At 53.1% G+C, this 24,219-nt stretch overlaps 6 protein-coding genes across 6 annotated transcripts; 1 reads left to right on the top strand and 5 right to left on the bottom strand.

Annotated features, from left to right (window-relative positions):
* Positions 1–180: 180 nt before the first annotated feature.
* EsH8_IV_000662 (bifunctional aminoimidazole ribotide synthase/glycinamide ribotide synthase) lies at positions 181–2,574 on the bottom strand (the record flags this gene model as incomplete). The annotated part of the gene is made up of 1 exon (XM_083265552.1): positions 181–2,574. One exon carries the CDS (start codon positions 2,572–2,574, stop codon positions 181–183), a length of 2,394 nt encoding a protein of 797 aa, XP_083124447.1.
* Positions 2,575–3,176: 602 nt separating this feature from the next.
* EsH8_IV_000661 (transcription factor TFIIIC subunit TFC4) lies at positions 3,177–6,420 on the bottom strand (the record flags this gene model as incomplete). The annotated part of the gene is made up of 5 exons (XM_083265551.1): positions 3,177–3,598; positions 3,664–4,008; positions 4,066–4,296; positions 4,363–5,200; positions 5,263–6,420. The coding sequence occupies 5 exons, from the start codon at positions 6,418–6,420 to the stop codon at positions 3,177–3,179; spliced, it is 2,994 nt and encodes a 997-aa protein (XP_083124446.1).
* A 1,236-nt stretch (positions 6,421–7,656) lies between these two features.
* On the bottom strand, positions 7,657–9,615 carry EsH8_IV_000660 (RNA-binding protein VTS1; the record flags this gene model as incomplete). The annotated part of the gene is made up of 3 exons (XM_083265550.1): positions 7,657–7,685; positions 7,742–9,046; positions 9,105–9,615. 3 exons carry the CDS (start codon positions 9,613–9,615, stop codon positions 7,657–7,659), a joined length of 1,845 nt encoding a protein of 614 aa, XP_083124445.1.
* A 1,964-nt stretch (positions 9,616–11,579) lies between these two features.
* EsH8_IV_000659 (mitochondrial carrier domain-containing protein) lies at positions 11,580–13,997 on the bottom strand (the record flags this gene model as incomplete). The annotated part of the gene is made up of 7 exons (XM_083265549.1): positions 11,580–11,615; positions 11,684–11,786; positions 11,875–11,926; positions 11,997–12,043; positions 12,931–13,168; positions 13,233–13,789; positions 13,894–13,997. The coding sequence occupies 7 exons, from the start codon at positions 13,995–13,997 to the stop codon at positions 11,580–11,582; spliced, it is 1,137 nt and encodes a 378-aa protein (XP_083124444.1).
* A 2,612-nt stretch (positions 13,998–16,609) lies between these two features.
* On the top strand, positions 16,610–19,455 carry EsH8_IV_000658 (uncharacterized protein; the record flags this gene model as incomplete). The annotated part of the gene is made up of 5 exons (XM_083265548.1): positions 16,610–16,627; positions 16,709–17,085; positions 17,159–17,369; positions 17,420–17,733; positions 17,808–19,455. The coding sequence occupies 5 exons, from the start codon at positions 16,610–16,612 to the stop codon at positions 19,453–19,455; spliced, it is 2,568 nt and encodes an 855-aa protein (XP_083124443.1).
* A 688-nt stretch (positions 19,456–20,143) lies between these two features.
* Positions 20,144–21,806, bottom strand: EsH8_IV_000657 (uncharacterized protein; the record flags this gene model as incomplete). The annotated part of the gene is made up of 2 exons (XM_083265547.1): positions 20,144–20,261; positions 20,410–21,806. 2 exons carry the CDS (start codon positions 21,804–21,806, stop codon positions 20,144–20,146), a joined length of 1,515 nt encoding a protein of 504 aa, XP_083124442.1.
* Positions 21,807–24,219: the final 2,413 nt, after the last annotated feature.

The following is a 24,219-nucleotide window of genomic DNA, read 5'->3' as shown; positions in this document are numbered from 1 at the left end:
GTCAGAAAAAATAAGGAAAAGGTAAGCGAGGCTTGGTCTGACCAACTTACTTGTCCAGGGTATACTGACGACATTGTCTCCCTCTGAAAGCCATTACTATAAGCGCAATCATGTGGTATATTTTCACCTATCTCTTTCGTCTAACGCCTAGCCTCTTTTCCCTGTCCTTTCTGCCACCACTTATATCCAAGTGTCCAGGTTAAGCACCCTGCAATGAGGCTCTTCACCCGTCCGATGCACAAGCTGACCTAGGCGGAGGACCTTCTCTCCGGCTGCCTCCAAGGCTGCGACAGTATCCTTTTCAAGAGCCGCATCCACTGCGGCCACCATGCCCACTCCGGTGTTGAAGGTGCGGACCATCTGGTACGGCTCGACATTGCCGCTCGTCTTCAACCACCTGAAGACGGCGGGCATTTCCCACGCCTTCAAGTCGATCTCGGCGGAAAGGTGATCCGGCAACATGCGAGGAACATTGTCAATCAGGCCGCCGCCAGTAATGTGGGCTAGGCCCTTGACAAGGCGACCTTCGATAATACCCCGCAAGCTCTTAACGTAGATCTTTGTAGGAGTCAAGAGGCTTTCGCCCACAGTCTTGCCAGAATCCCATGGAGCCTCGTCCGTGTATGCAAGCCCCTCACGTTCAAGAATGCGGCGGACCAAAGAGAAGCCGTTGGAGTGAACGCCGCTTGAGGCCAACCCGAGCAGTACGTCGCCAGCCACCATGTCGTCTTTACGCGGCAACCTTTGGCTGTTGACCATCACACCAAATGCACAGCCAGCAGCATCGTAATCGTCTTTTTGGTACATGCCCGGCATCTCAGCTGTTTCGCCGCCAACTAGCGTGCATCCAGCATCGATGCAGCCGGCCGCTACACCTTCGACAAAAGAAGCAGCAGTGCTCAGGTCAAGCTTGCTGCAGCCGTAGTAGTCCAAGAACATCAGGGGCCGGGCGCCCTGAACGACAAGATCATTGACGTTCATAGCCACCAAGTCAATGCCGACGGTATCGTGCTTGGCCATCTTTTGCGCAATCATGAGCTTCGTGCCGACTCCGTCTATGGCACCAACCATGACCGGGAGCTCGCCATTGTCAAGTTGAAGACCGCACTTTGCCAAGTCAAGCTCACCACCGAAACCCCCGATTTCTGCATCGGCACCTGGTTGTTTGGTGGCACGCACAGCCTTCTTGATACGCTCAACGAAGTCATTACCTGCGTCAACGCTGACACCAGCTCCAGCATACGTCAGAGCCTCCTTCTGCTGGGTCGACCTGAACGCACGGTGAGCAATGTCTTTGCGGTAGTACATTTGGTCAAAGTTGATGAGCTTGATACCCTGCTCATACGCCTTCTTCACGGCCGCCTCAAGGGAGTCGGCAGTGGCGTTCACAGCAATGACACGGCCACCAGACGTCTGAAGCTGACCTTCGGAAGATAGATTGGTTCCGGCATGGAAAACGGTGATATCTGGCGAGGTTGAAGGGTTTACCACCATGGGTGTTCCCTTGACGTAAGTTCCAGGGTAGCCACCTGCTGCCACGACAACGGTAGCGCTATACTTGTTTTCAACTTTGATATTGACGCAATCGAGACGGGCCTCGTAGGCGGTGCAAGCCAGCATGATCTCCGCGAGGTCTGTGTCGGAAGAGAGGAGTGGCAGCACTGTCTGTGTCTCAGGGTCGCCAAATCTGACATTATACTCGAGGACTTTTGGACCCTGGTTGGTAATCATAAGACCGGTGAATAGGACGCCGCGGAATGGGTAGCCCGCCTTGCGCATGCCAGTGATGGTGGGCTGAACCACTTCGGACTCGATCTGGCGGATGAGTTCCTTGGTAGCAATAGTTGTCGGGGCATAGCAGCCCATGCCTCCAGTGTTGGGTCCTTGGTCGCCATCCCCGATTCTCTTGTGATCCTGGGCGGGAGGAAGGGACAGCGTGTGAGTGCCATCGCTGAAAGTGAGGATGCTCAGCTCATCACCCGTCAAGAACTCCTCAATGACGACCTCGTCGCCAGCAGAGCCAAAAGCCTTGTCCAACATGATCTGCTTTAGGGCTTCCTTGGCCTCCTCTTTGGTGGTCGGGATGATGACGCCTTTGCCAGCGGCCAGACCGGTTGCCTTGATGACGACATCATGGGATACGCGATCAACGTAGGCGACGGCCTTGTTGTAGTCGGAGAAGTTTTCGTACTCGGCGGTGGGAATGTTGTATTCCTTCATGAAATCCTTGGAGAAGGTCTTGCTTCCCTCCATTTGAGCAGCTTCCTTGGAAGGCCCGAAACAAGGGATGGCAGCGTCGCGGAAGTAGGCTTCAACTCCATCGACAAGGGGGGCCTCTGGGCCAGGAACGACGAGGTTGACGGACTTGGACTGAGCAAACGTAACGAGGGCGGGATAGTCATCGGCAGCGACTTCGGTAATGTTGGTCGTCTTGGGGCAGGTGGCGGTGCCTCCGTTGCCAGGAACAGCGAAGATGGAGTCGACGAGAGGCGATTGGCTGAGCTTCCAAGCAAGCGCATGCTCTCGGCCTCCATTGCCGATGAGCAAAATTCGCAAACTGCCGGCCGAAGTCATAGTGACGGATGAGTCGAGGATGTATAGCAACGGCAAGGGAATTGCGATCAACAGCTGCAAGTTGAATGAGGACGGAACAACCCAATATGAAGGGGAAGTAGTTGCCAAGAAAAAAAAATCCAACTGAAGGGAATAGACCGAAACGCGGCGCAAGGGTGAAAGCGGACGTCCAAGAGGGAGGACAAACTTGGTGGAATTTGACCCGGCGTGACTCGACTCGACTCGACTCGACTTGTGGAAAAGTTTCTTTGCTTCACCTCCGCTGGGGACGGGACGAGGAGCAGCTGCGACGCCGGCGCAAACAAATTCTTACCAAAACTCTGCCCCTCCAAATATGACTGACCCTGGGGCGGGGTGATGGAAAAATTGGAACCTAGATGGGGTTAGCGCGAAATTTCTGGTTGGAGAATTCTCGTTACCCCACCTTCCGTTTCTGACGCGGCACTTAGGTACGTACTCTGGAGTGTGCGACCCTGCCTGGAATCAATTATCCACTAGACTTGACTAGTTGTACGTCTGTGCTACACTCCATGAACTTCCACCTGCCTGTGATATTTCTCTGGTGGTCAGACTTCTCTCCATTGCCTTAATATAGAGGGGCCCTAAAGGATGAGTCGAGGAAGAACCGATTGCTCCAGTTCGTCGGCACTCCCACTGCTAATAAAGAGCGCGTACTCATTATAGGCTGCGTTCAATACCACGTCTCGGCTGCTAGGGCTCTCCTGTAGCTCAGCGGTCTCTGTGTCTTCCGGACCTAGGACCTTTCGATACCACTCCAGCGCCAGGTGATGCAGACCAAGCATGTGAAATGTTCTTGCAACACCGAAGAATGCCTCCCTCCTCTCGTCCGGCGTCCCAGAAAGTTTCGAATGGCAGAACTCGAATACGCAAGCGAATCCCTGCATGATAAGATACTGTCGGTTATCAGCTTGACGCTTGAGAGCGTGATGAATGTACCCTAATCCCACGCTGAGACTAATCATGGGATTAAAAGGGTCCAGTGTTCGTGCACGCAGGAAGTAGTCTATCACAGGGTTGACAAGTTAGCCCAGTCCAATACCAATTTTCGTTGCACAACCATAGACTTACTCAGAGCAAATGTATAACTGGTCGACGTGAATAGGATATGCCCGTAAAGCATCAGCAGGCAGATGTCCAGCTGTTTGGCTTCGGCCGTGCCTGTCCGATCTCCAACCACAACCTCATTGCTTCTGTCTGTTTGTGTGGTCGCAAAATGTGAGGCGTCAATGATCTTGATCTGTCGCAAGATGTATTTCTGAGCAGGCCCCGAATTGTACCAGGACGCCGGGGACTGGCACAGCCTGCACAGGGCGGCAAACATTCGGTATGAATCGGAATCCAGCTGCCGCACCTTCATGAAGAATCTAGCAACAGCCACACACATCTCCTCGTCGGAAAGATATATCGCACATGCTACCACTGGTCAGCTGTGCTTCCAAGACACAAATACACATATAAGACGGGACGTACCGGCCCATGCCACGTGGATCAGGAACATGTAATCCTTGGAGTTGACGAAGACAATGGAGTCTCTCGCCGCTTCACACACTTGATATGCCTCCTCTGCACGGTTGGCTAAAGCGAGACTGATGGCATAGTCCAGAAACAGTTCTAGCCACTCGCCGAAGGGAATTCCACGATAGCCGTCATCTTCGTACGATACAGTCATTCTCTTGTCGTCCGAAAGAGATGGGGCCATATCTGCGAAACGTGGTTAGCACCAGAGCCCAAAGTAAAGAAGCAATACGGCAAAATCCTGTCTCATACTTTTCGAGAGTCTTTCGGCCAGTTCCGAGAGACCTGGTTGTGTCCTCGACGACGCGCTGAACACGACATCGTTGGCTGCTCCAAGAAACTTGAGATATTTGTCCCAAGGATAGAATTTCCTGAAGGATCTGAATTCTCCTACGAGCTCGCCGGCAGCGGCCATCCATGTCGGTATCAGCGAGTGATTGCCTGCCTGTATATCCTTCTTCAGGCTCCGCACAACCTCGTAGCGTCTAGTTAGCTCATCGGCTCGGGCGCGTTCTTCCTGCATCCGCTGATCCGGAGCGACCAGCCTCTTGGGCCGATATCTCGGCCGAACGATCCCACTGTTGGCCGGCCGGCGTTTGGCTTCCCGTTTGCGCTGGGTCTTGATGCCATTGGCCAAGGCAGAAGCGCGTGCCCCTGAAATGGACCGATGCCCATCGCGGCCCGGATCTCCCCTGCCATCGCCAAATTGGTCACCCTCATCGTTAATACCCTGCAGAGCAATGGCTTCAGTGACGAGAATGAGTGCTTCCTCCTCTTCTTTGGCCTTTTCATATATCCTGGCTAGCTCAATTCGAGCATCGATACTGCTCTCATCTACCTCGATGGCCACAAGAAAACAGTCTTCCGCCGCGGCAAGGTCAGACTTGGTTAGGTAGCAGCGGCCAAGGTGCAGTAATAGAGTGGCATCTTGACCATAAATGGAATGCCTCAGGAGTTCGTAGTAGTCGAGCGCCTCGGGGAAGCGCTGAACAACAAAGAGTTCATCGGCAATATCTCGAACTAGGTAAGGGAAGTCTTCTACAGCGGTGGCTGTAGCAGATTCAGTTGGATCTAGCCACTGAAGGTGTATCTGATAGCGTGTTAGCGATCAAGTCATGCGACTATGCAACTGAGCAGCAAAGGACAACTTACGTCGGATTCTCCCTCGTCTCGAATCTTGAGCCGATATAAAGCAAGACGGGCCCTAAATTCCAGCGGCAGTCCCAGACCGTAAGTGTACAAGCCGTACGCGGTAGGCTCAAATGAGGGAAACTGGATACGCCGGGTGTGATCGCGGTCCCATTCCCTGTCATCCATGCAAGCATCCCATATTTCATCAGTTTGCCGTCCAAGTAGCCAACGAGAAAGCGACTTTAGCTCTACAATAGCATTAGAATAATCACCAGCACAAGCAAAGAGTTCCACATAAATGCTGACGTCATGCCAGGACAGCTCCCTCTCCCCGTCGCGATCGGCAACTCGGGCGTGTGCGAAGTATGTCTTGTAGGCGCTCACAGCTTTTTGAACGTCATCCATGCCTCCAGAGTCAGCACATGCTTCGGCCAACCTCCTCACAACATCTATATCCAGTGGTCGACGCTCGATGACGTATGAGAATTCTGTGATGGCTTGAGATAGAAACCCCTGCCGATGGCTTGCCTCGGCCCTACCCAGTCTCGCGTCGAGATTCATTGGCTGGGCTTTAATAGCGGACGAATAGCACATAAGTGCAGTCTTAAGAGCGCCGTCTTGGCCACCCTCGGCGAGGTTCATAGCAAAGGAGGCGCAGTTCATCCAGGCTGCGAAGTCCTTGGGCCGCAGATGAGCAGCAATAACCATGGCCATTAATGCTTGGTCATTGAGGCCTTCTTCACGGAAGATAGACGCCAAAACGGTCCATGCTTGATGGGTTTCGGCATTGATTCTGATAATCTCAAATACGAGACTTCGTGCGCGGACATAGTCGCCGCTCATAAATGCCTGGTTCACGCCTGCAAGACGAAGCTTGATGTCGCCTCGGGGCTCGGCAGCCTTGCGGGGGCCTCGAATACCACCGCGTGACGTAGTTTTGCCTCTCGGTACCGATTGAGGCCTTCTGAACCCGCCGTTGTCATCATCATCGCGGCCACCGCCCCCATGGTGAGAGGAAAGGAATTCTCGGACGGATTGATCAAACTTTGCGATATCCCCTCGAAGCTCCATCTCATCAGAATCGGCATCCGAGACAAGATCATCGTCGCCTTCGTCATTGAATCGAGCTTTGTCTGCCTCGAGGTTTGCAACCTCTGATTCGTTCAGGTCGAGGTCCATGATGGTTGGTTCAAGATGTGCCGAAAGGTGTCGATGTTAAGAGGCCGACTGGGTGGTCACGAATGAATCGGAAGAGACTTGATCCGATCAATTGTATCAATCGTGGGCACCGAGACAGGTCGCCAGAGACGAGGTGGCTCCTTCCAGTTGGGGCAGGGTTTTTTATACTTGCTGTCTCAAGCAGGGCGTTGCGACGAGACACGCTCTTTGGGTGTAATTGAGTCAAGAGGCTGTTTGGGTCAATGAGAAAACCCTAGTAACGATGTGGTTTGAGGTCTTATACCCGACAAAAGTGCTCATTTATGGCAAGGAGAAAGGACATATGAGGTGCTCTAGGGTAGAATTCAATCTGCCATCGGTGGTGCTCTCCAAGTTTGGGGGGTGGACCCACCATCAACACGAAGGAGAAATGTAAACTAACCGTGTTGTATGAGGCGTACTACGTAAGAAAGGTGTCGTGGGAAGGGTAAAGTTAAGCAAGGAAGGAGAGAACCTCTCAGACACCTACTTCGAGGTTATAGACAGTTGGGCTAGGTACGTCGATACTTCGCTGGCCTTTGCTTTCCCCACCTAGCTGCAAATTTCGGTGAGCCATCACTCCCACCCAATCATATTGGGCCCCGCCGAGCAGATACATGCACCTGCCCTTGCATCATCCTATCAGACGTCGTCAACTCCATCGCTGTTAACGTAAAACCCCTACATGTATTCGCATATTGTTAGGGATGAACGTAAAACGCAAGGTAGACGCGCGACGTAACGACGCAACACCACAGGTTAAGCTGCCGTGGCAGGCTCAAAGGTTCAATACCGCGCCGTAACATGTATTAATTGTCTGGGGTTTAGCCTCCCCAGATTGAGGCGAACCGTCGGCGTTAATCAGATGAGCATATACCCTGAACAAGACACGGCCAGCGTGCGAAATGTAGTATGCCTCTCATGAATAACTAATGAGTGACACTTGGCGAATGTAAGACTCCTTTATTGCGCATAGCTGGAACCGGAGTGATGTCGTCTTATATATGTACAGAAGCACGAAATGAGTGAAAACCAACACCCGACATGTGGCGGCCTGACCTCCTTGTCTACCACCAAAATACACAAATCTGCAAGTTTTGATACTACCTCGCTCGGCTCATCGTCCATCTGACAACTTCGGAGGTCTTATGAGTCTTGTTTGCAAAAGTGGTACTTGGTATACGTTTGGCCGCCTTACCGTCAAATGCAAATCCCAACTTAGCCAATCTTACCATCAGCCTTTGCCTCTGTTCGCAACTTGTTAGCCCGGTACCTTACGCATCTAGCTCGGTCTGGAACCTACCCTTGACCTGCTCAAAAACCTTGAGCATCTTTCGTCTGGCTCCCAAAGCGTTAACGCCACGATCCTCCAAAGCCTTGTCGTCCAACTCGATCAATTCATGCCATTTCATGTCCTTCAGATTTTCCGTGTACTTGTGTAACCGCAAGCTTCTCAGCCAGCTAGGGATATCCTGCAACAAAGTTGGGTCCGTCGGGTCTTCAGGCGGCTTCGAGCTGCCTCTCCGTCCTCGAGGAGAACGACCGCGAACCATATCTGAATGGTCGGATAGATAACCTTCATGGTTTCCCACTCCCAGCTGGCCCACGTTTACCGAAGGGATGCCATTGTTGAGGAGTGGGGAAGAGCCGTCATATGCACTGAGGAATCCATTGTTTTGAGGAGAAGCGAAGGCCATAGGACCGAATCCAGGTTGCATTGCAATTCCAGGAGAGCTGGGCCGAGATCGGTGCTGGCCGAAGCCAATGTTTTGAGCCTGCAGAGCAATCATTTGATCGCGGCTGAGAACCTGGCCGTGCTCATTGATCATGACTACATTGGCACCCGGAATATTGACTCCTTGAACGTTGTGAGGTAGACCCTGCTGTCCTGGAGCGCCAGGAGCGTCATTCGACCGGGCACGACGATATTTGCGGACGTCATCGAGAGCGAAGCGGTTGTTGACCGTTGATAATGCCGCCAATTTCATTGCAGTGGCGTTAGCAACCATGTCTGCCTGGGTTCCGCTAGTGCTGGTATTGAAGTTTGCCACGAGCGGGGTGTTGACCATTGACGCCCAGTTACCGCCGCTGGGATTGTACGGGGAGAGCAGGGGAAGATCCGCCGGCTTGTCGCTAGTCGTCAAAGTGGTGCTCTGAATGTTCTGGTTGCCCGCAATTTGCGGGCGAGGAGACCTCAGGCCACCTGAGGGGGGCGGCTGAACGAATTGACCCATCGGCGGCTGACCACCGGGAGGTTTGGATCCCTGGGCGGACTGATCACCTCCAGACCAAGGAGAGCCCTGGTTTTGGCCGTTGGCGTCGTGATTGTCGCCAGGAGTAGCGATTGTCGGGGCTGCCAGAGACTGACGAGAGTCGGCGACGGTACTGTTGCGGTTGGACGAGGGAGGGTTGCCAGTCTGTTGCGTAAACTTAGCTTTCTCGGTCGCAATGGCTGCGGCGGCGTCGGGGAACATAGCGTTGATAGTTGACGGATCAAGGCCAGATTGCCGTTTCCCGGTCGCAGTGCTTGGGGGGCGGGCAAGAGAGTTTCTGGCCGAATCAACGTTCAACTTATTCATGGCATCGCTAAGGCGGTTCGACATGGGATCTTGAACCAACGGTTAGTTGATGACCAATCGGGCAGGAAGCGATGTTGCTTGGGTTACCTTTGTCAAAGTTGGCTGGCGATAATACGCCCGACATGGGGTGATTCTTGCCCATTTGTTGCAAGACCTGAATGAAGAATCGAATCTGGACCTGTGTGGTTTGTTGCAGCAAGGCGTACAGAGCCGCGGTGCGCTCGGCTTCGCTGAGAACCCTGAACCACTGTTCAATGGCACTCAACTCATCCTTGAAGTCCTGGTCAAGAGTGGCCGCGGCCATTTCCTCCAATGTTGTCTCATATTGATCGATATCGGCTATCCACTGTTGCGCGATCTTGTCTTGGGGGTCCGTATCGGGGTTGCCATGACCGTGGCCCTGCTGAGACTGGCCGTAGAAGTCGGACGAAGGGCGAATGCGGCTCGAGGGAGATGAGTTGGATAGTGCAGCCATGTCAGCGGAAGCCCTGAGATGGCTGTTGGTGCCAACAGCTCTTGAAGAGGGGGGTCGAAGAGACGACGCCGTGTTTGCCTCTGGGGTGCTGTTGCGGTTTCCCGCAATGTGACTGCCAGACATGTTGAGCATCGTCGACAGACAGCGCAATTATGGCAAAACAAGAGTCGCGCTGGGGCGGCGGCGATGTTATTGTCGAAAAGACTTTGAAAAGGCTGATAGGTGGCAGATGAAACGATGCTGGTGACACACAGCGAAGGGTGTCGTGTCTTTGTCTGGTGATGGAAGGGGGTCGGCCCGGGCAAGGAGGGACCAGCGCTGTTTCGAGATTTCGAATGGCCGCAAGATCAATCAAATCAGCAAGTACCGGTAGACAGAACCTGGCCTCGCTGACTCTCCAGAAAATGATTGTGAGGGGCAGTAGCTGCTGCGGCTGTCGGCGCAATCAAATTGGGTGATTGGGTCGTTGTTGGAGAGTAGAGGGGTTTCTTGTCTTTGTTCGTTCAACTGAAGGCGGCAGCCAATATGGCCAGTTACCTTTTCTTAGGTACTTTTTCTGTGGTAGATATCCGACGGTGCAGAGAGAGAGGATCGTATGGTACGGTACGTATTCAGCGCCCAAAGCTCCTGCAGAAACCTGCTGACCTCAAAGGAGTCGGGATCAAGTAATGGACCTGCTTAACACATGTCTTCTCGCACAAGTGACTAAAGTCTGGTTGTCGAGGACCTAGGATGGGAATGTCTTGAGGTGGTGGTAGAGGATCGAACGAGAGATTAGATCTGGAAGGGTGATTCCGGGCTTGCTGGGATGCAAAGTGTGCCGTGCTTTGTTCAGTTCGGGAATGAGTCTGATCGGATGCAACGATGGCGCAATGTCTTCCGATAGACTTGGGGGAGGGGAAGTGAACAGATATAATAATGCTCTGGCAAGCGGGCAAGTATTATTCAAGAAATGCTGCTTCCAGGCAGGTAATACGATGATCAAGCTGGCGTCGTCTGAAAGTATTACCCAAGAGAAGGGAGTGAGAAAAAAGGAGAGCGGAATTCCTTTATTAGGTTTGGAGGAGACGTACTTGTTCATGTACGGGGTAGGTAGGGAAGGAGGGTTCAGCAACGTGGCGTGGCGGCTGCTTAGTCAGGAGGCCTCGGCGCTCTTAAGGCGACTCGCACCCCTCGATTGCTCGAGGTTCCCCCAACGAACAGAGCATTAGGCGGCCAGAAGGGATTTGTCCCGGCGCCGCCATCCCCTATAACTGGAGCCTGCCAGGGATCCAAGGTATCTTGCCTGAAGCTTGGGAGAGACTGAGGGGGTAACGCACAGTACGGATATGTACCGAATCCGAGGGTGGAGGTACCAGCCTGGCAGTCTAACCTGAAGAGGTCGTCGACGAGGGGCAAAGGATTGGCGAATATCAAAAAGGGAAGAGGTTGATTGAAAGGCCCAGTTTTGTCGCCAGGAGAGGACACTGTCCCGTGCAATACCTCAGGTAGACAATGCCGGATCCTTCGTCAACTGGAACTCTCACCCTTTCATTTACATCTCCCAATTCACCGCCGTACCCGGCCGTCAGGCCACACGTTTAACAATATACCTATTCTCAGACCAGCTGCGCATGTATCATTTAACGAGGCAATATGCAGCAAGGCGTGATACCATGCTGTGCCTGTTTGCATTGAAGAAGCGAATGGGAAGATGGTAACCTAAGCTAGGGTCTTGGGACGAGCCTTACTATTTGTTTAGTTGTGTGGGCTGTGACCGGCAGGAGAAATTTCCACCCTGCCGTCCTTTTCAACGTTGGGACGTCAAGCAACATAGAAGTTTGACAAGCACCGTCATATATGCCATCCTTTCGCACTCGAGAGCCCTATTCCAATGCCAACTAGTCTCGCGCATGGGCAAAATGTGCATGGCGTGTCCACGCACTGCGAATCGAGGGTCTAATCCCGGGAAGTTGAATCGTAGTTGGTGATTGATTGATTCGTTTGCTGGCTTGATTTATTTGCCAGCTCCAGTTGATTCCCTAATGCCCTAATGCATCGTAGCCGTGCCGTAGAAGAGACCAATAACCATGAGACCAACTCTCCATCTATGCCGTTTCGCGCTTGCCCTCCTTCAGCTCCTTCTGTAAGGCCTGTCAGTATTTGCTGTGGCCGGAACTATATTATTCGGTGCGGGATGCAGGTGCCATACCAGGGCCTTCATGGTGCCGTGCAGAGCGTGACGGTGGTTACGGCGGAACTTGGGGTCGGTACCCTTCAGCGACGGGTATCTCGAGGTTTTGGGCTTCTTGATACTGGAGAAAAGAAAGGAGAGAAAATCGTCAGTATTCTCTTGATCATACACCAGAAAGTTTCATTTAGCTGAGAGAGCTTCCAACGTACCCGTTGCGGTGCGCCTTGCGCGACTGGTTGTGCTGCGAGGAGTTCTTGGACTCTGTCGTCGAAATTAGTCAGACTGTATTGCAGCAGATGAACAGAGCAACAGAACTCGGGTGGTGACATACTGGCCATTGCTGCGGTCGGAAGGTGCCCCTGACGTTGATGCTGAAGTCTGAAGTTCGTGTGCTGTCGGGGATTTCGAGTAGGCAGGATATCGAGGCTTGTGACTATGGTGGTCTGGTGGTGGGTTGTGGGGTCGAAATTTACGTGCCCTAATGGCCTTGGTAACGAAGAGCGCCTCAAATGTGGCTGAGTAGGAAGAGAAAGAGAGGTACTTGCACTAGCAACTGCCACAATCCACACCACCAATAAGCCTCACCTTCCGGGACACTGTGTAAAAATCCAACCCAATCACTGTAAGTTTGGGCTTCCCCTAGGCAGCAGACACAGTCAAAGTAGGGACCTGAAGGGACTTTGCCTAAAGCTTCTCTGTTTGTATGCAAAAATTAAAATTAAAATGAGAATCAGAATAAAAAATAAATTTATTCTCGATCGTCTTCACACACGACTCTTGAATAAAAGCAAACGGGATTTTTTTCTTATAAACTAAATACAAAAACTCATACCGAAATTATGCATTTGGCTACACGTTGGGGCAACATCATACTTCTTCCGCCTGGCAGCTTATAGCAACACTCACACGTTTTTCTGCCTTCCTACCTTGATATTCCTGCGCATTGAGCAAATCCAAACACACCTAATTCTATCCACATCACGTCAGAGATCTTTCAGATTCGTCCACATGTGATGCTCAGTGTCTCTTTACGCTGACGCTCCCTGAAACGCCGCCCTACTACATGCGCGTCATCTCTTGCTATTCAAAGAGGTTTGATCGAAGATGCGTTGCGGACGGCCGCGGCACCTTGGACAACAGTTTGCAACTGCCTTGTTCGGAGTGTCCTGAGGTATCGGAAGAAAAGAACGAACAATAGTTCCATGCTGTCGTTGTTTTAGTACGTGCCACCACAATCAGGTAGGGGTGCTTGGCGTCATGCTTACCGCTCCTTGGTCATCATGAGAATGCCTTGAACAAGGAGGCCCTTTAGGATCTGGGGCCCCATGCCCTTGAACAGGCCCAGGGCCCCCTCCCGTTCTATGATGAAGTTCATAACCTCGACAAAGCTGCCAAAGGGCTTGCCCTTCCTTTCTGGCGGTGGCCTAGATTGCAAGCCTACCTTGGCCACAATCAGAGGCTGCGTGGCGATGGTTGCCAACGACTTGGAGGCAGCGCCAAGAACTTTTATCTAGTTAGTAGAGGCCGGCAGAACAAATTAAAGGCATCAAGGATAGGGCCAACTCACGGAATGCCTCCCATGGCTTGAGGTTGTTTTTTCCAGGGAATGCAACCTCCTTCAACCTCTCATAAGCACCATAGGTGATAGCAGGGTTAACAACCAGAACCAAGCTCGCCTTCAAGCCCCTCCAAAGCCCAGAAACGCCGTCTTCGCCATCAACTACTTCCCGGGCGGTATCGATAAAACCTTTCCTCTCCGTCTTTCGCTGGGTTTGCTGTCTCGTAGTGATAACAGCCACAGGAATTGTGCATAGTTGGGCGACAGCACCGGCAATGGCGCCGAGGCTCAGCTCCACCAGGGTTGAAGGGGGGGCTGACGTCTTGGCCGAACGCAGATACAGAGCGCGAACAACAGAATACCAGTAAAAATAGGCAAAGTTGGTGGATGCAACGCCGAGAAGAGAACCGCTCATGCCGGCGTAGAGGCCCTTGATGCCATCGTCGGCGACAATTTTGCTAAGGGCATCCCAAGTAGACGAATAGTGAGGCTCGATAGGATCGGTCGGGTCGGACGTCACTGTGGCAGACTGAGTCTTGACTTGAACCTGGAGGCGTGTCTTGACGCTTTGCAGAGGTGTGGTCAGTTGGATTCGGACATGACGAGCTGGGTTGGGCTGGATTTGATTGGGGGTGCAGGCGTGGCATCACGGCGACCGCGTTTCTCTCACATGTCAAGAGGGTAGACCAGGGCGTTGGCAAGCACAGCACCTGAAGCGCCGGCAACAGCCTTTCCCCATGGCGATATAGGAGCGGATTTAGACTGGGCTGCCATTGTCTTGGTTCTTCGTATACCCCTCAACTGTAGAACTGGCCAGGTTTATTGCGAGTCGAGCGGTAGAACGGGTCGCGGTAGGGGATCGTCACTTTGACTTCGGTAACAGCGTCGGCGTTCCGCGGCCGATCGGGGTCCGAGGCAGAGACAGAGGCAGAGGCAACAAAAAAACAAGCCCCGGGACAACGAACAGTCGACAATGAATCAGTGGATGCGGGGGGTTACTTCACCAGGTTGATGGCCAGAAATAGTCACCTTCAATAGATAATGTGCATCTGGATGCGCTGAGCGTGGAAGGGACGAATGGTCCAAACTTTAAGGGCGTTGACGGGTTCCCCATGCCCATGACCACGACCATGACGAGCTGCTGGCGCTCAAGTCGACGACCTCGGCCCTTTGCGACCAGCGACTAGAACCCGGACCGTCTCCATATGCAAATGCTCGGTTAACCGGTGAGGTCACTCGGTGGGGTCTCGGCAGAAGCCACGCTTAAGTAAGAGGTACATGCCGTTGGCAGACAAAAAGTCTTATCTTGTGCCTGCTTAAGTAAGTTTCCGCCTACCAACCAAGCCTTGGGTAAGGCAAGGGGCCTCGTAAGGCAGGATCGGTTTGGATTAAACCTCGGTACCACGGAGCAAGCACAGCTCGTTCAGTACCACGTCCAATGGTCCTTTTAGATGAAGCTTTTGACTTCGTTGAGTATTGGTAACACATGAAGCATACGATAGTCTCGTGCATGGCGGCTGATATTGGTGATTGTCGCGACTCGAGCAAGATAAGAGAACAGCTCATCACCGTTGTGTCCTGCCCCAACACATGTACTCCCTTGCACATTGGGTCTGTATATCTACACGAAAGAGGATATCTGTTGACAGAGTTGCCAGGGCAAGGAATATAACGCGCCAACCACACCTCTGTCTTGGAGTTCCTGTCATCTAAACGATAAACCGGCGGGAATTGGTTGTATCGCAGACGACAGGGTCTGCATAGCTAAACTACACCAAGGAAGGTTCTCCTATTGGCTGTGGTGGTCGGACCAGTCGACATGAGCAAAAGCGAAACAGACGGAGACGCAAGGCCGATAACTCCATGAAGGGATGTACAAGCCATGGAGGGAGTTATGGACGGGCCTGCGCCAAGCTGATACTGAAATATCGGTTCCATCTGTTTCAATCAGCTCAATCCATCCATGCTTCTGTCGTGTCAATGCCCCAAACCCTCCATGGCTTGCCTTTTTCTTACTTAAGTCCACAGGGGCTGCCACGGTTATTCACTTAGGTACCTCTAGCACCAAATGTGGCCTGCCCGGTCACCCCGAGGAAATGTGTATTTTGAACTCCACAGTGACCAAGACGCAAGACACAGTGCTTTTGGTACCTCCACCCACCCAAAGAGGAGAGCCTGTTGGAAAATGTAACAAGGCCGGTCGAGTGCTGAGGCAGGTTCACTCAAGCAAGCAGGTTGGGTACATCCGCATCTTTCTAGGCGCGCATCGATCGATGAACCAAGACAAGGCAGCCTGTTTTATTTTGTTTTATTTTATGTTATGTTTTACTGTTTTTTAAGCCGCCATGTAGGCAATTTGGCACCTGCACTAAGGATATTTACTCCCCCGAGTTGGGAAAGGGTCTTTGTTCCTCAGAGATAGCAAGGCACTCGGGCAGTTTCAATAAAGCATCGTTTTTTACCTCGAGTGAGGTATGTAGGTATGCTGCTTGCTTGTTCTCCCTAATGGGACACTTTCTCACTCCCCTGTGGTTTCCGACGCCTTTAACCAAACCTCTACGTGAACAACTCTTGACCTTGGCAGCGGGCGCGCCTCACCAGACAACCAAACTCAACCCAACTCGCCTTTAGAAACCCGGCCCTGTACCCATTCTTGGCCGACGTCGCCAACTCGTCGTTTGATTTGTCGTATTCTTCAACCCGCTCGCTCATACCCATTGATTGCCGCACCTTGGTCGGTTCATTTTGCCTGGCTTGGACGGCGGGGGGTTTCTTCTTCTTCTTTTTTTGGTCGTCAGTGGCAGACCTGGTGATTTCGACTGGTGTGCGCTTTTGCTTTGGCTTAGTCTTGTATGTCTGGTCTGACCGGTCCAGCCTGGTCTGGTCTGGTCTTTCGTTGGGCCTCGACATTCAACCTTGTCCTTCGCTGCTGTGCTGTCTGCTCTGGTCCGTTTTGCTTTGCACAGCCTCAATCCGGTGCCCGCTCCGTTCCGTCTCATCCCACCAAGACCCAACTCACACTTCATCAACCCCTCCCCCGCGCCGTCGCCCTCATTGACGCCAGATCTGCTGCGTCCCCACGACACTGAGCCAGATTCTTGGGTGAAGAGATAGAAGAGAGAGGCGCCCAAAAGAGGCACACGCAGCAAACAGCGGTAGAACTCTCTCTTCCTCTATCCACCTTCTCAGGGCCTGTTGCTTGCCTTGCTCACAACCAACTTCCACGCCTCCATGACATGCGACTGCGATAACCTGTTGTTGGCTGATCGGTGCTCGATTGCCTCCACCCACTGTCCAACCCCTTGGCATTTCTGCAACCTACGCTGCCATTATCATTCTGTTTCATTGACTGGGTTCGATTCCAGCCATGCTGTTCGGTAGGAACCATGGAAGCTAAAGCAATTGTGAGTAAGCCTCTGGTTCCAATGAGGACATCTCTCGCATGCCTGGGTTGTTTGGCTGACCATTCTTGTTCCAATGCACAGAAAGAGGAGGCCTTGATGGCCAAATCCACAGGCCGTGAGGCCTTGAATCATGCTATTGCCGCCGCGGATTTATACATGAAGGCTGCTAAAGACGCCGCTTCACCAGCCGATCGCGCTCGTTTCAGGAAAAAGTGCGAAGGGCTCATTACCCATGCTGAGCAACTCAAGGCATCGCCTAAGACTTCATCTAAGACCGCAACTATTACCACCTCCATTGCGTCCGCCTCTAGTCACCGCTGTCACATGCGCCAAATTCCCTCGGGCGAAAGAACTATCTTGTTACGGTCGTCTCGCCTACATGGCAACATCTTCCCACCCTGGCAGTCCGATCCTGTAGACAGCACCTTCTCTTTGCCTGAGGGGGGCCATATCTTCACGTACGTTCGTTCTTCTGATTTCTCTGCTTCATAAACCTCGCATCAGCCAGACGGCTTATGCACACAAATTTAGTGACCCCGCAGAATATACTATGTCGGCTCGGCAGGAGTCCATCCTCGAAAGCTGGAAGCGCCCTGTAGACCAAGCGAAAGAAGAAACCGTAGACAGAGACTTCATGGCCTCAGAAAGCGAATGCGATCTCGTACAAGATGTCACAACCGATTGTTCAGTCGTAGCAAGTCTATGTGCCGCCATGAAAATTCTTAAGGGGGGCAAACAGCCGGTCAGTAGATGGCCACGTATGGGATCATAAGAGCTAACCGGTGTCTCTAGATTCTCGCTTCCACCATGTTCCCGTATGATCACGAGAAGGGGCAGCCCAAGGTCTCCAAGAATGGCAAATACATGTTCCGCATGCATTTCAACGGTTGCTTTCGTCAAGTTGTAGTTGACGACCGCTTGCCCGTCTCGCGGAATAACCGCACCTTGTTTGTCGTTGACCGCAAGAACCCTAACCTACTCTGGCCGGCACTTTTGGAAAAGGCCTATCTTAAGGTACGCGGAGGCTACGATTTCCCCGGCAGCAACTCTGGCACAGACCTTTGGGTTATCACAGGCTGGATTCCTGAACAACTCTTTTTACAGAGGTGTGTAGAATGCCCAAATCACAGCCCGTTCAGTGGCGATCGACCGAAAATGTGTAGCTAATGACAATATTCAGCGAGGATGTGGACCTCGAGGGCACGTGGGATAATATCAAGGGGGCGTACCATGCGAGTAATCTGGTCATCACGCTCGGCACCGGGCGGTTGACCCAGTCTGAAGAGGACGCCTTGGGCCTCGTCGGCGAGCACGACTACGCCGTTCTGGAAATCGACAGCACACCGGGAGCGCGTCGCCTGCTTGTTAAGAATCCGTGGTGTGATGGGCTCGTCTGGAAAGGTGTCGGTTCCTCTGGACTAGTAGAGACGACGGCGGCCATGTCGTTATCGAACATGTCAGTTTCCGTCGAACCAAAGTCCTCGGAACACTCCAGGCCCGTGGGCTCCTTCTGGATATCGGTGGAGGATGTTGCCCAGAACTTCGAGTCCATGTACTTGAACTGGAACCCGGGCATGTTCACCCATCGACAAGACCACCACTTCACGTGGCGTGTGCCGACCAAGAACATGACATCCTCTCTCGCCCACAACCCGCAGTACTCGGTTCTCTCGCGCACTGGAGAGACGGTTTGGATTCTACTAAGCCGACACTTTGCAGACGAAGAGCTCGATATCGCACGAAAGAAATCAGCTTCCTTGGCAGCGGTATCTAGGCAACTTGGCTTCACCAGCATTTTCATTTTCGAGAGCGAGGGCAAAAAGGTGCAGGTCAGGGAGGGTTATGTTTACCAAGGTCCTTACGTCGACTCGCCTCAAACGCTTGCCAAGTTCAAGCTTTGCCCTGGCAAACCCTACACCATTGTCATGGCCCACCAGGACCTGCCGCTGAATGACTATTCGTGCACGTTCACACTGTTCTCACGGGCACCTCTCGAAGTCAAGCCAGCCGAGGAAGAGATGAGACACTACAGGGAATTTTCAAGTGCCTGGACAAGGAGAACAGCCGGAGGCAACGCATCATCCATAACCTACTCACAAAATCCACAATTTAGCATCACCATCACAAAAGCTACGCCTCTCTCCATTCTTCTCTCGTCGGGAGATCGTGAAGTAGCCATCCATGTTGACCTGGTGTGGGCACATGGGAAGAGAGTCACTTCCATTGGGGTCAAGGACGTTGTGGCAAGTTCCGGAGATTATCGAAGAGGCAATGCTCTCGTGCAGATCACTACGGTAGAACCGGGTACCTACACCATCGTCTGCTCAACCTGGGAGCCGGGTCAGCTCGCCGATTTTGGCATGCGTGTGGGATCACAGGTCGAATGCCAGATACTGCCCGTTTTGAGTGATGGCGCCGGCCTCCTTCGTACCAGGACACCGACATTTGTCTTTAGCGAGGGTGAAGAGAAGAGACGAGCGCCAGTTACTGTACCGCGGCTCTCTCGGGCTCAGGTCATCGCGCGTTGCCCCGTTTTATCAGGGCAGTATGGTCAGCATATCCCTACTACGGCCGTTCGCATCTCTCTCGTTTACGGGCGTGGGCCTCAGGAATCGGTGCTTGCCATGTCGGGGGGCGGCGAGTTTCGGGAGCTCACCACGGCAGTACGAACACCAGAGTTTGACATAGAACCCGACCGTGTTCGACAAGATCAACTATGGCTTGTGGTGGAACAGCTCGGGAGCCAGCAGGGGCGCCAGATTATCGAGGTTGAGTTTCTTAGCGACAATGCGGTTCACGTCGGGGACTGGCAGATTGAAGACGGCTAACAGCCCATGTCGCCCTAGGCGACGAGAGTTAAGGCAGCTTTTTATTTAGCCTTTCTCGTAAATACTGCCATGAAATGGCAATGCCCCCACGCAACCTGCTCTTCCAAAAGTAGAATCCAAGAAAAATAGACCCGCCAGGTTTTGAATTTGAATTTGAAAATGGGTCAAAATAGCGGACACAACCCGCTGTGGCTCTGTGCCGGGCCATGGAAACAAAACGCCTTTCTGGGAGTCTGATGCTTCAATAGTAGAAGAGAAAGAGAAGGGAGGGAAACAGAACAAATAAAATAAAATTCCCAAGGCAGAACGTGACGTGACGCGAACGACTCGTCAATGTGGTATATGATCCACCGCAACGCCATAATCCTTTCCGTCAAAGACAGAAAGAACATTTCCCGTCGTGAACTCGTGCCATACCAACCCAATAGGACCCAGGGCTTGTGCCAAAAAAATGCCTCCTCCTTCCAAATGGAACAACCCAAAAACTGACAAGCGCAAAACAACGTCATAACCGCAAGTATCGCTCCGTAGCCTCCAAGCCCCTTCCCCTATTTACACCGAACCTTGCCCTAGAGCCAGTTTCAAATACACCACCTCAGACGATGCTGGTACTGGAAAGAACAAGAAAAAGGCAAGACAAAAAAAAGTATGTACGTGAAGAGCATGAGCCGTAAAACGGTTCAGCTGGTCAGGCAGTTCCTCCTCGCCTTCGTCTACCACGATTCGGTCCATCCGGTCTTTGTGCTAGAACATCCCGCAAAAGTGGATCGTCCTTGTCCTTATCAACATGGTGAACCCGGACATGCCTATAGACGCAGTTAGTTGCAAGTCCTCGAATAAAACAAATGAAAACAGATACGCGCTTGGTTAGGCTATAGATCCGCACTGAACGCGCCGGGGGTAAGGGGGGGGGGGAGGGTGGAAGCAAATCACAGCTGGCGGGTGTCTTCATACCTTTGAAGGTTGTCTGGCCGAGGGTATTTGTGTTCTCGGTCTGGACAAAAGGGACAAACGTATCCCGGAGAATCATGTACAAGCCCATGCCTGATCATTTCATTCTTCCTCTTGAAACCCTTGCCACCCTCACTTCGAGGACAACCCTTGACAGAGCAGTAATGTGGCCGGGCAGACGAATGCACGTTGGCGTGCGAATTGAGCAAATACTGAGTCTGAAATGGAGCAGCATTACATCCCGCGAATGTGCAGATGTAGCCCGCTTGAGGGTTGGTGAGGCCATCAATGCTCATGCGGTCCGCCACTGAGTTGGCGGGGGTTGAAGCGGTCTGGTCGGTACTTGGGGTTTCCGCCGTGCCACTGCTGTAGTCGGCACTCGGTCTATGTTGGCCGCCACTTGAAGAAGAAGAGTAGTAATATGGGCTGAGGACAGCTATGGTATGCGCAGGCGAAGGAAGCTCTCTGCGGAACCCCTCATTTGGAGAAATCGGAGGAGACGTGTGACCGACTGGTATTCCAGCCAAAGACGATAATCGAGGTAAATTAGCCGGAGGCGAGCGAGAAAATGCAGCAGCATGTCGTGTGGAACCCAAGTCTTTCTCTGGGCTCATGGCAGTCTCTGCCAAGCGCTTGAAATCTCCAAGTTGTGACCTGATAGAGGGTAATGGCCCATGACCGCTACCATCTGATTTGGGCGAGTCCAAAAGGGGAGGCAGACCTCCGGGAGCAGACCGAGAAGGGCTCACTGGAGATGTGATCTCGGCCTGGCCGAGACTCGGTGCTGGCCGGCGAGGAGGGTACTTGTTCCCAGCTGAATACACCACAGCGGGAGCAGCCAGGGCTGGGCGCTCGTCACGGATGGGTAATTCTCGATTGCCAATTCCAGGGGCCGATGTCTCGCGTTGAACCCTAACCCCATCTCCTGAGCGCGAGTGGTCGATTTTGACTGTTGCGGAGGCGGGAACAGCATCTGGCGCAGGCGTTTCGGGGGTGCCAGTAGCAGTGAAGGCCAAGGCGCCAGCCGCTAGGATCTTGAGATCCAAAGATTCGGGTGGCCTGTTCATATCGCGGTCAGGAGATGTCGGAGATGGTGAATCTTCCTCAGACCCGTTGTCAGAAGCGAGGGGCTCAAGAGCGGCAAAGTGAGCGATGTCTGGCTGTCTGCCGTCTCCAAGATGAGCGACTAGCACTGCATCGCCTTGAATGGGCTCAACCTTGCGGCGGCTGTGAGATGACTTTGGACCGGGGCTGAGAGCGGGCGGAGGACTGGGTGAGGGCTGTAGTCTGGGACGATGAGCTTGCATTTGTGGGCTATCGTGAGGTAGGACGTCATCGGGGTCGTAGCAGTCGCTCGCAGCTGAGTGGTGCAAGTGGTTCTGAACAGCCGACGCAGTCATAGTTGTCGCGACTGGAGAGGTATATGGCTCGCAGCGCAGGCGGTATCAAGCCGCCATGGAGAAATGGAACGGTTTGTGGCGTAGCGGCGACAGTAACGGTCGCAGATGCCGCTGCAACTGCAAGACTCGGGTGGTCGTCGGTCGTCGGTTCGTCGAAGTGCGCGATGGGTTGCGTGGGCTCCTCTGGTCCCTTCGCTAGGCGGCGGCTGTTGGGGCCGAAGGAAGCGACCAAGATGCGTCGATGCGAAAATAGACAGGTCGGTCGAGTTTTTGTGGGAAATGCGCGTCGCGTATTCGGCCCCGAGACAGCTATCGCCGCCGTCGTGGGCTACGGTAGTAAACAGCCGTCGACGGAGTCGAATGTTTGAGTGCGAGTGCGAAGTATGAGGATGTGGGGGGGGACTGAGAGATGGAGGGAGGCCGGAATTTGGAGGATGGGATGCGGCGGCGTTTGGATGTCAAAGACGGAGGTCGGTGTGGTCTTGGACAGGGGTGGGGGGAAATGTGAGGAGCAAGCGCGGGAGTCAGTCGGGTGCGTGATTCTTTGACGGATAAAAGAGGGCGCCCAGGGACGGCAACCATGCAGATGCAGGCCGAGCGAAGAACGGCAAGTGAGCGACCTAGCGGTAGGCGGTAGCGGCAGCGGTAGGACCGTACAATGGGCGGCGAGAGGAGTAGGTGTTGGGTTGGTCGGACTGGACAGGTGAGTCGCGTCGACTGGCCTGAGGTAAAGGCAGGTGTAGAGTTAGAAAGCAGGGCAAGAAGAGGCTGTTCCTGTTGGAAGCGTCTGTGATGGAGGTTGCTTTAGCGCATAATCTCTTGGGTGTGTATGGGAGATACGCCCAGTGCCACAGATAGATTCGAGGGACCGCGTGACCCCAGCAATGGAGAGAAGGGGACGTGGAGGCGACCGAGATGAGGGTGCAGAGTCGCTGAGGGACGGGGAGTGGATATGGATTAGACGGAATGGCGCATGGGGATTGGGGGGAAAGACGGGGAAGGGAAGGGTGCCTTGAAATATGAGGCTAAGGAAGGAATCGTAAGGTCAGGCTGGTCTATATGTACCTAGGGTAAAGTACATGGACGTCGGTCTCACTACGTACCTATCCTTTCCATTTCTCACTCCCCCGACCTCATTTACAGACCGAGGGCCTGGGAAACGCTCGAATTAACCTTGGTTGCGCGAGTCCAAGAGATAGGATACGGACACTTGTGTCTTGTGGCTCGATATGCAAAGCAAAGCACCGGAAGTGTCTAAAGAACTATTCGGAGGGGAGTGAGAATAAACTCAACCTGCTGAGGTCGTGATGTGCCAACCGGCGTCAAATCAGTATGGAGAGGCTCATTGAGTAGGTAGTTGTCCAGCCAAGCGCTATGGCGTTCGTTATCACGCTGAATGACCTGGGCAACAATGGAGACTCGAGAGGCAACAGTGGTCTCGTGGGCAGTAGTATGTGCAAAATACAACGCATAGCATCGACATTGAGGACGCCTGGCTATGATGTTGAAGCGGAGACGAAAAGGCTTGAGGAGGGCTTGGAAGCGACACTGAATGACACGGGCACGGATGAGACGACGTGAACGTGGACACCGAGGACGGAGATGAGAACGAAGGGTGTGGAAGGGTCAAGATGGGATGGAACAGCAGGGGGGATTGGATGATGGCAGGAGGGGAGGAGGGGGAGAGGGGAGGGGAAAGGGAAGAACGGTGAGGAGAGAGGTTGAGGGGGAGCGTCGGGGCAGTCAGTCAGTTGGGCAGAGGAGAAAGGGAAGGAACGAACGGCAGACAGGCACCTCACTCCCACTGTCCCAGTTCTTGACTCCGGTTGTGGTGGGCAAAACTACAACCTTCCTCCATACAGCTGTACTAGCCTTTGAGGCCTATGTAGTGCAGTGCAGTGAGATGCCCTGCTGGAGGAAATGACAGCCGACACCGACAGGGAAGCGACGCCAAAAAGTAGATTCCAGGATGCCAAATAGCCGCACCCAATGCAGTGGATGGACAGACGGGATGGAAGTGGAGGCTCAACCCAAGGCATGGGGGCATATCCCTGGTTCTAGGCTGGGGGTTGAGCCTCGGAGGCACCTCACACACCCATCATATCACTCACTTCCTTTCCCGTACCCAAGGCGCCCAAGAATGCGGCATGTCAGTGGTATTTGCAATACAAAGTACTCCATACGAGGCATTCCAACACTCTCGGAGGAGGAGGTAGCATCCAAGTTTCGAATGCACAATAGCATGGCACCTCGACATGGAATTTTTTTTGAAAAAAATTGAACAATTAAAAATAAAATAAAATAAAAAGGACCTCCGTATTCCTCCTTTCCTTGCAGCGAGCGCACTGCTTGTCTCATTTTCGCTAGAATGACCGCCTCTTCGTCGCTTTCTCGATTCACATCCTTCAGTTGC

Source organism: Colletotrichum jinshuiense, chromosome 4 (assembly GCF_051148585.1).
Source record: "Colletotrichum jinshuiense chromosome 4, complete sequence".
NCBI classification, from domain to species: Eukaryota; Fungi; Ascomycota; class Sordariomycetes; order Glomerellales; family Glomerellaceae; genus Colletotrichum; species Colletotrichum jinshuiense.
This window is presented reverse-complemented; position numbering and strand designations above follow the sequence as displayed.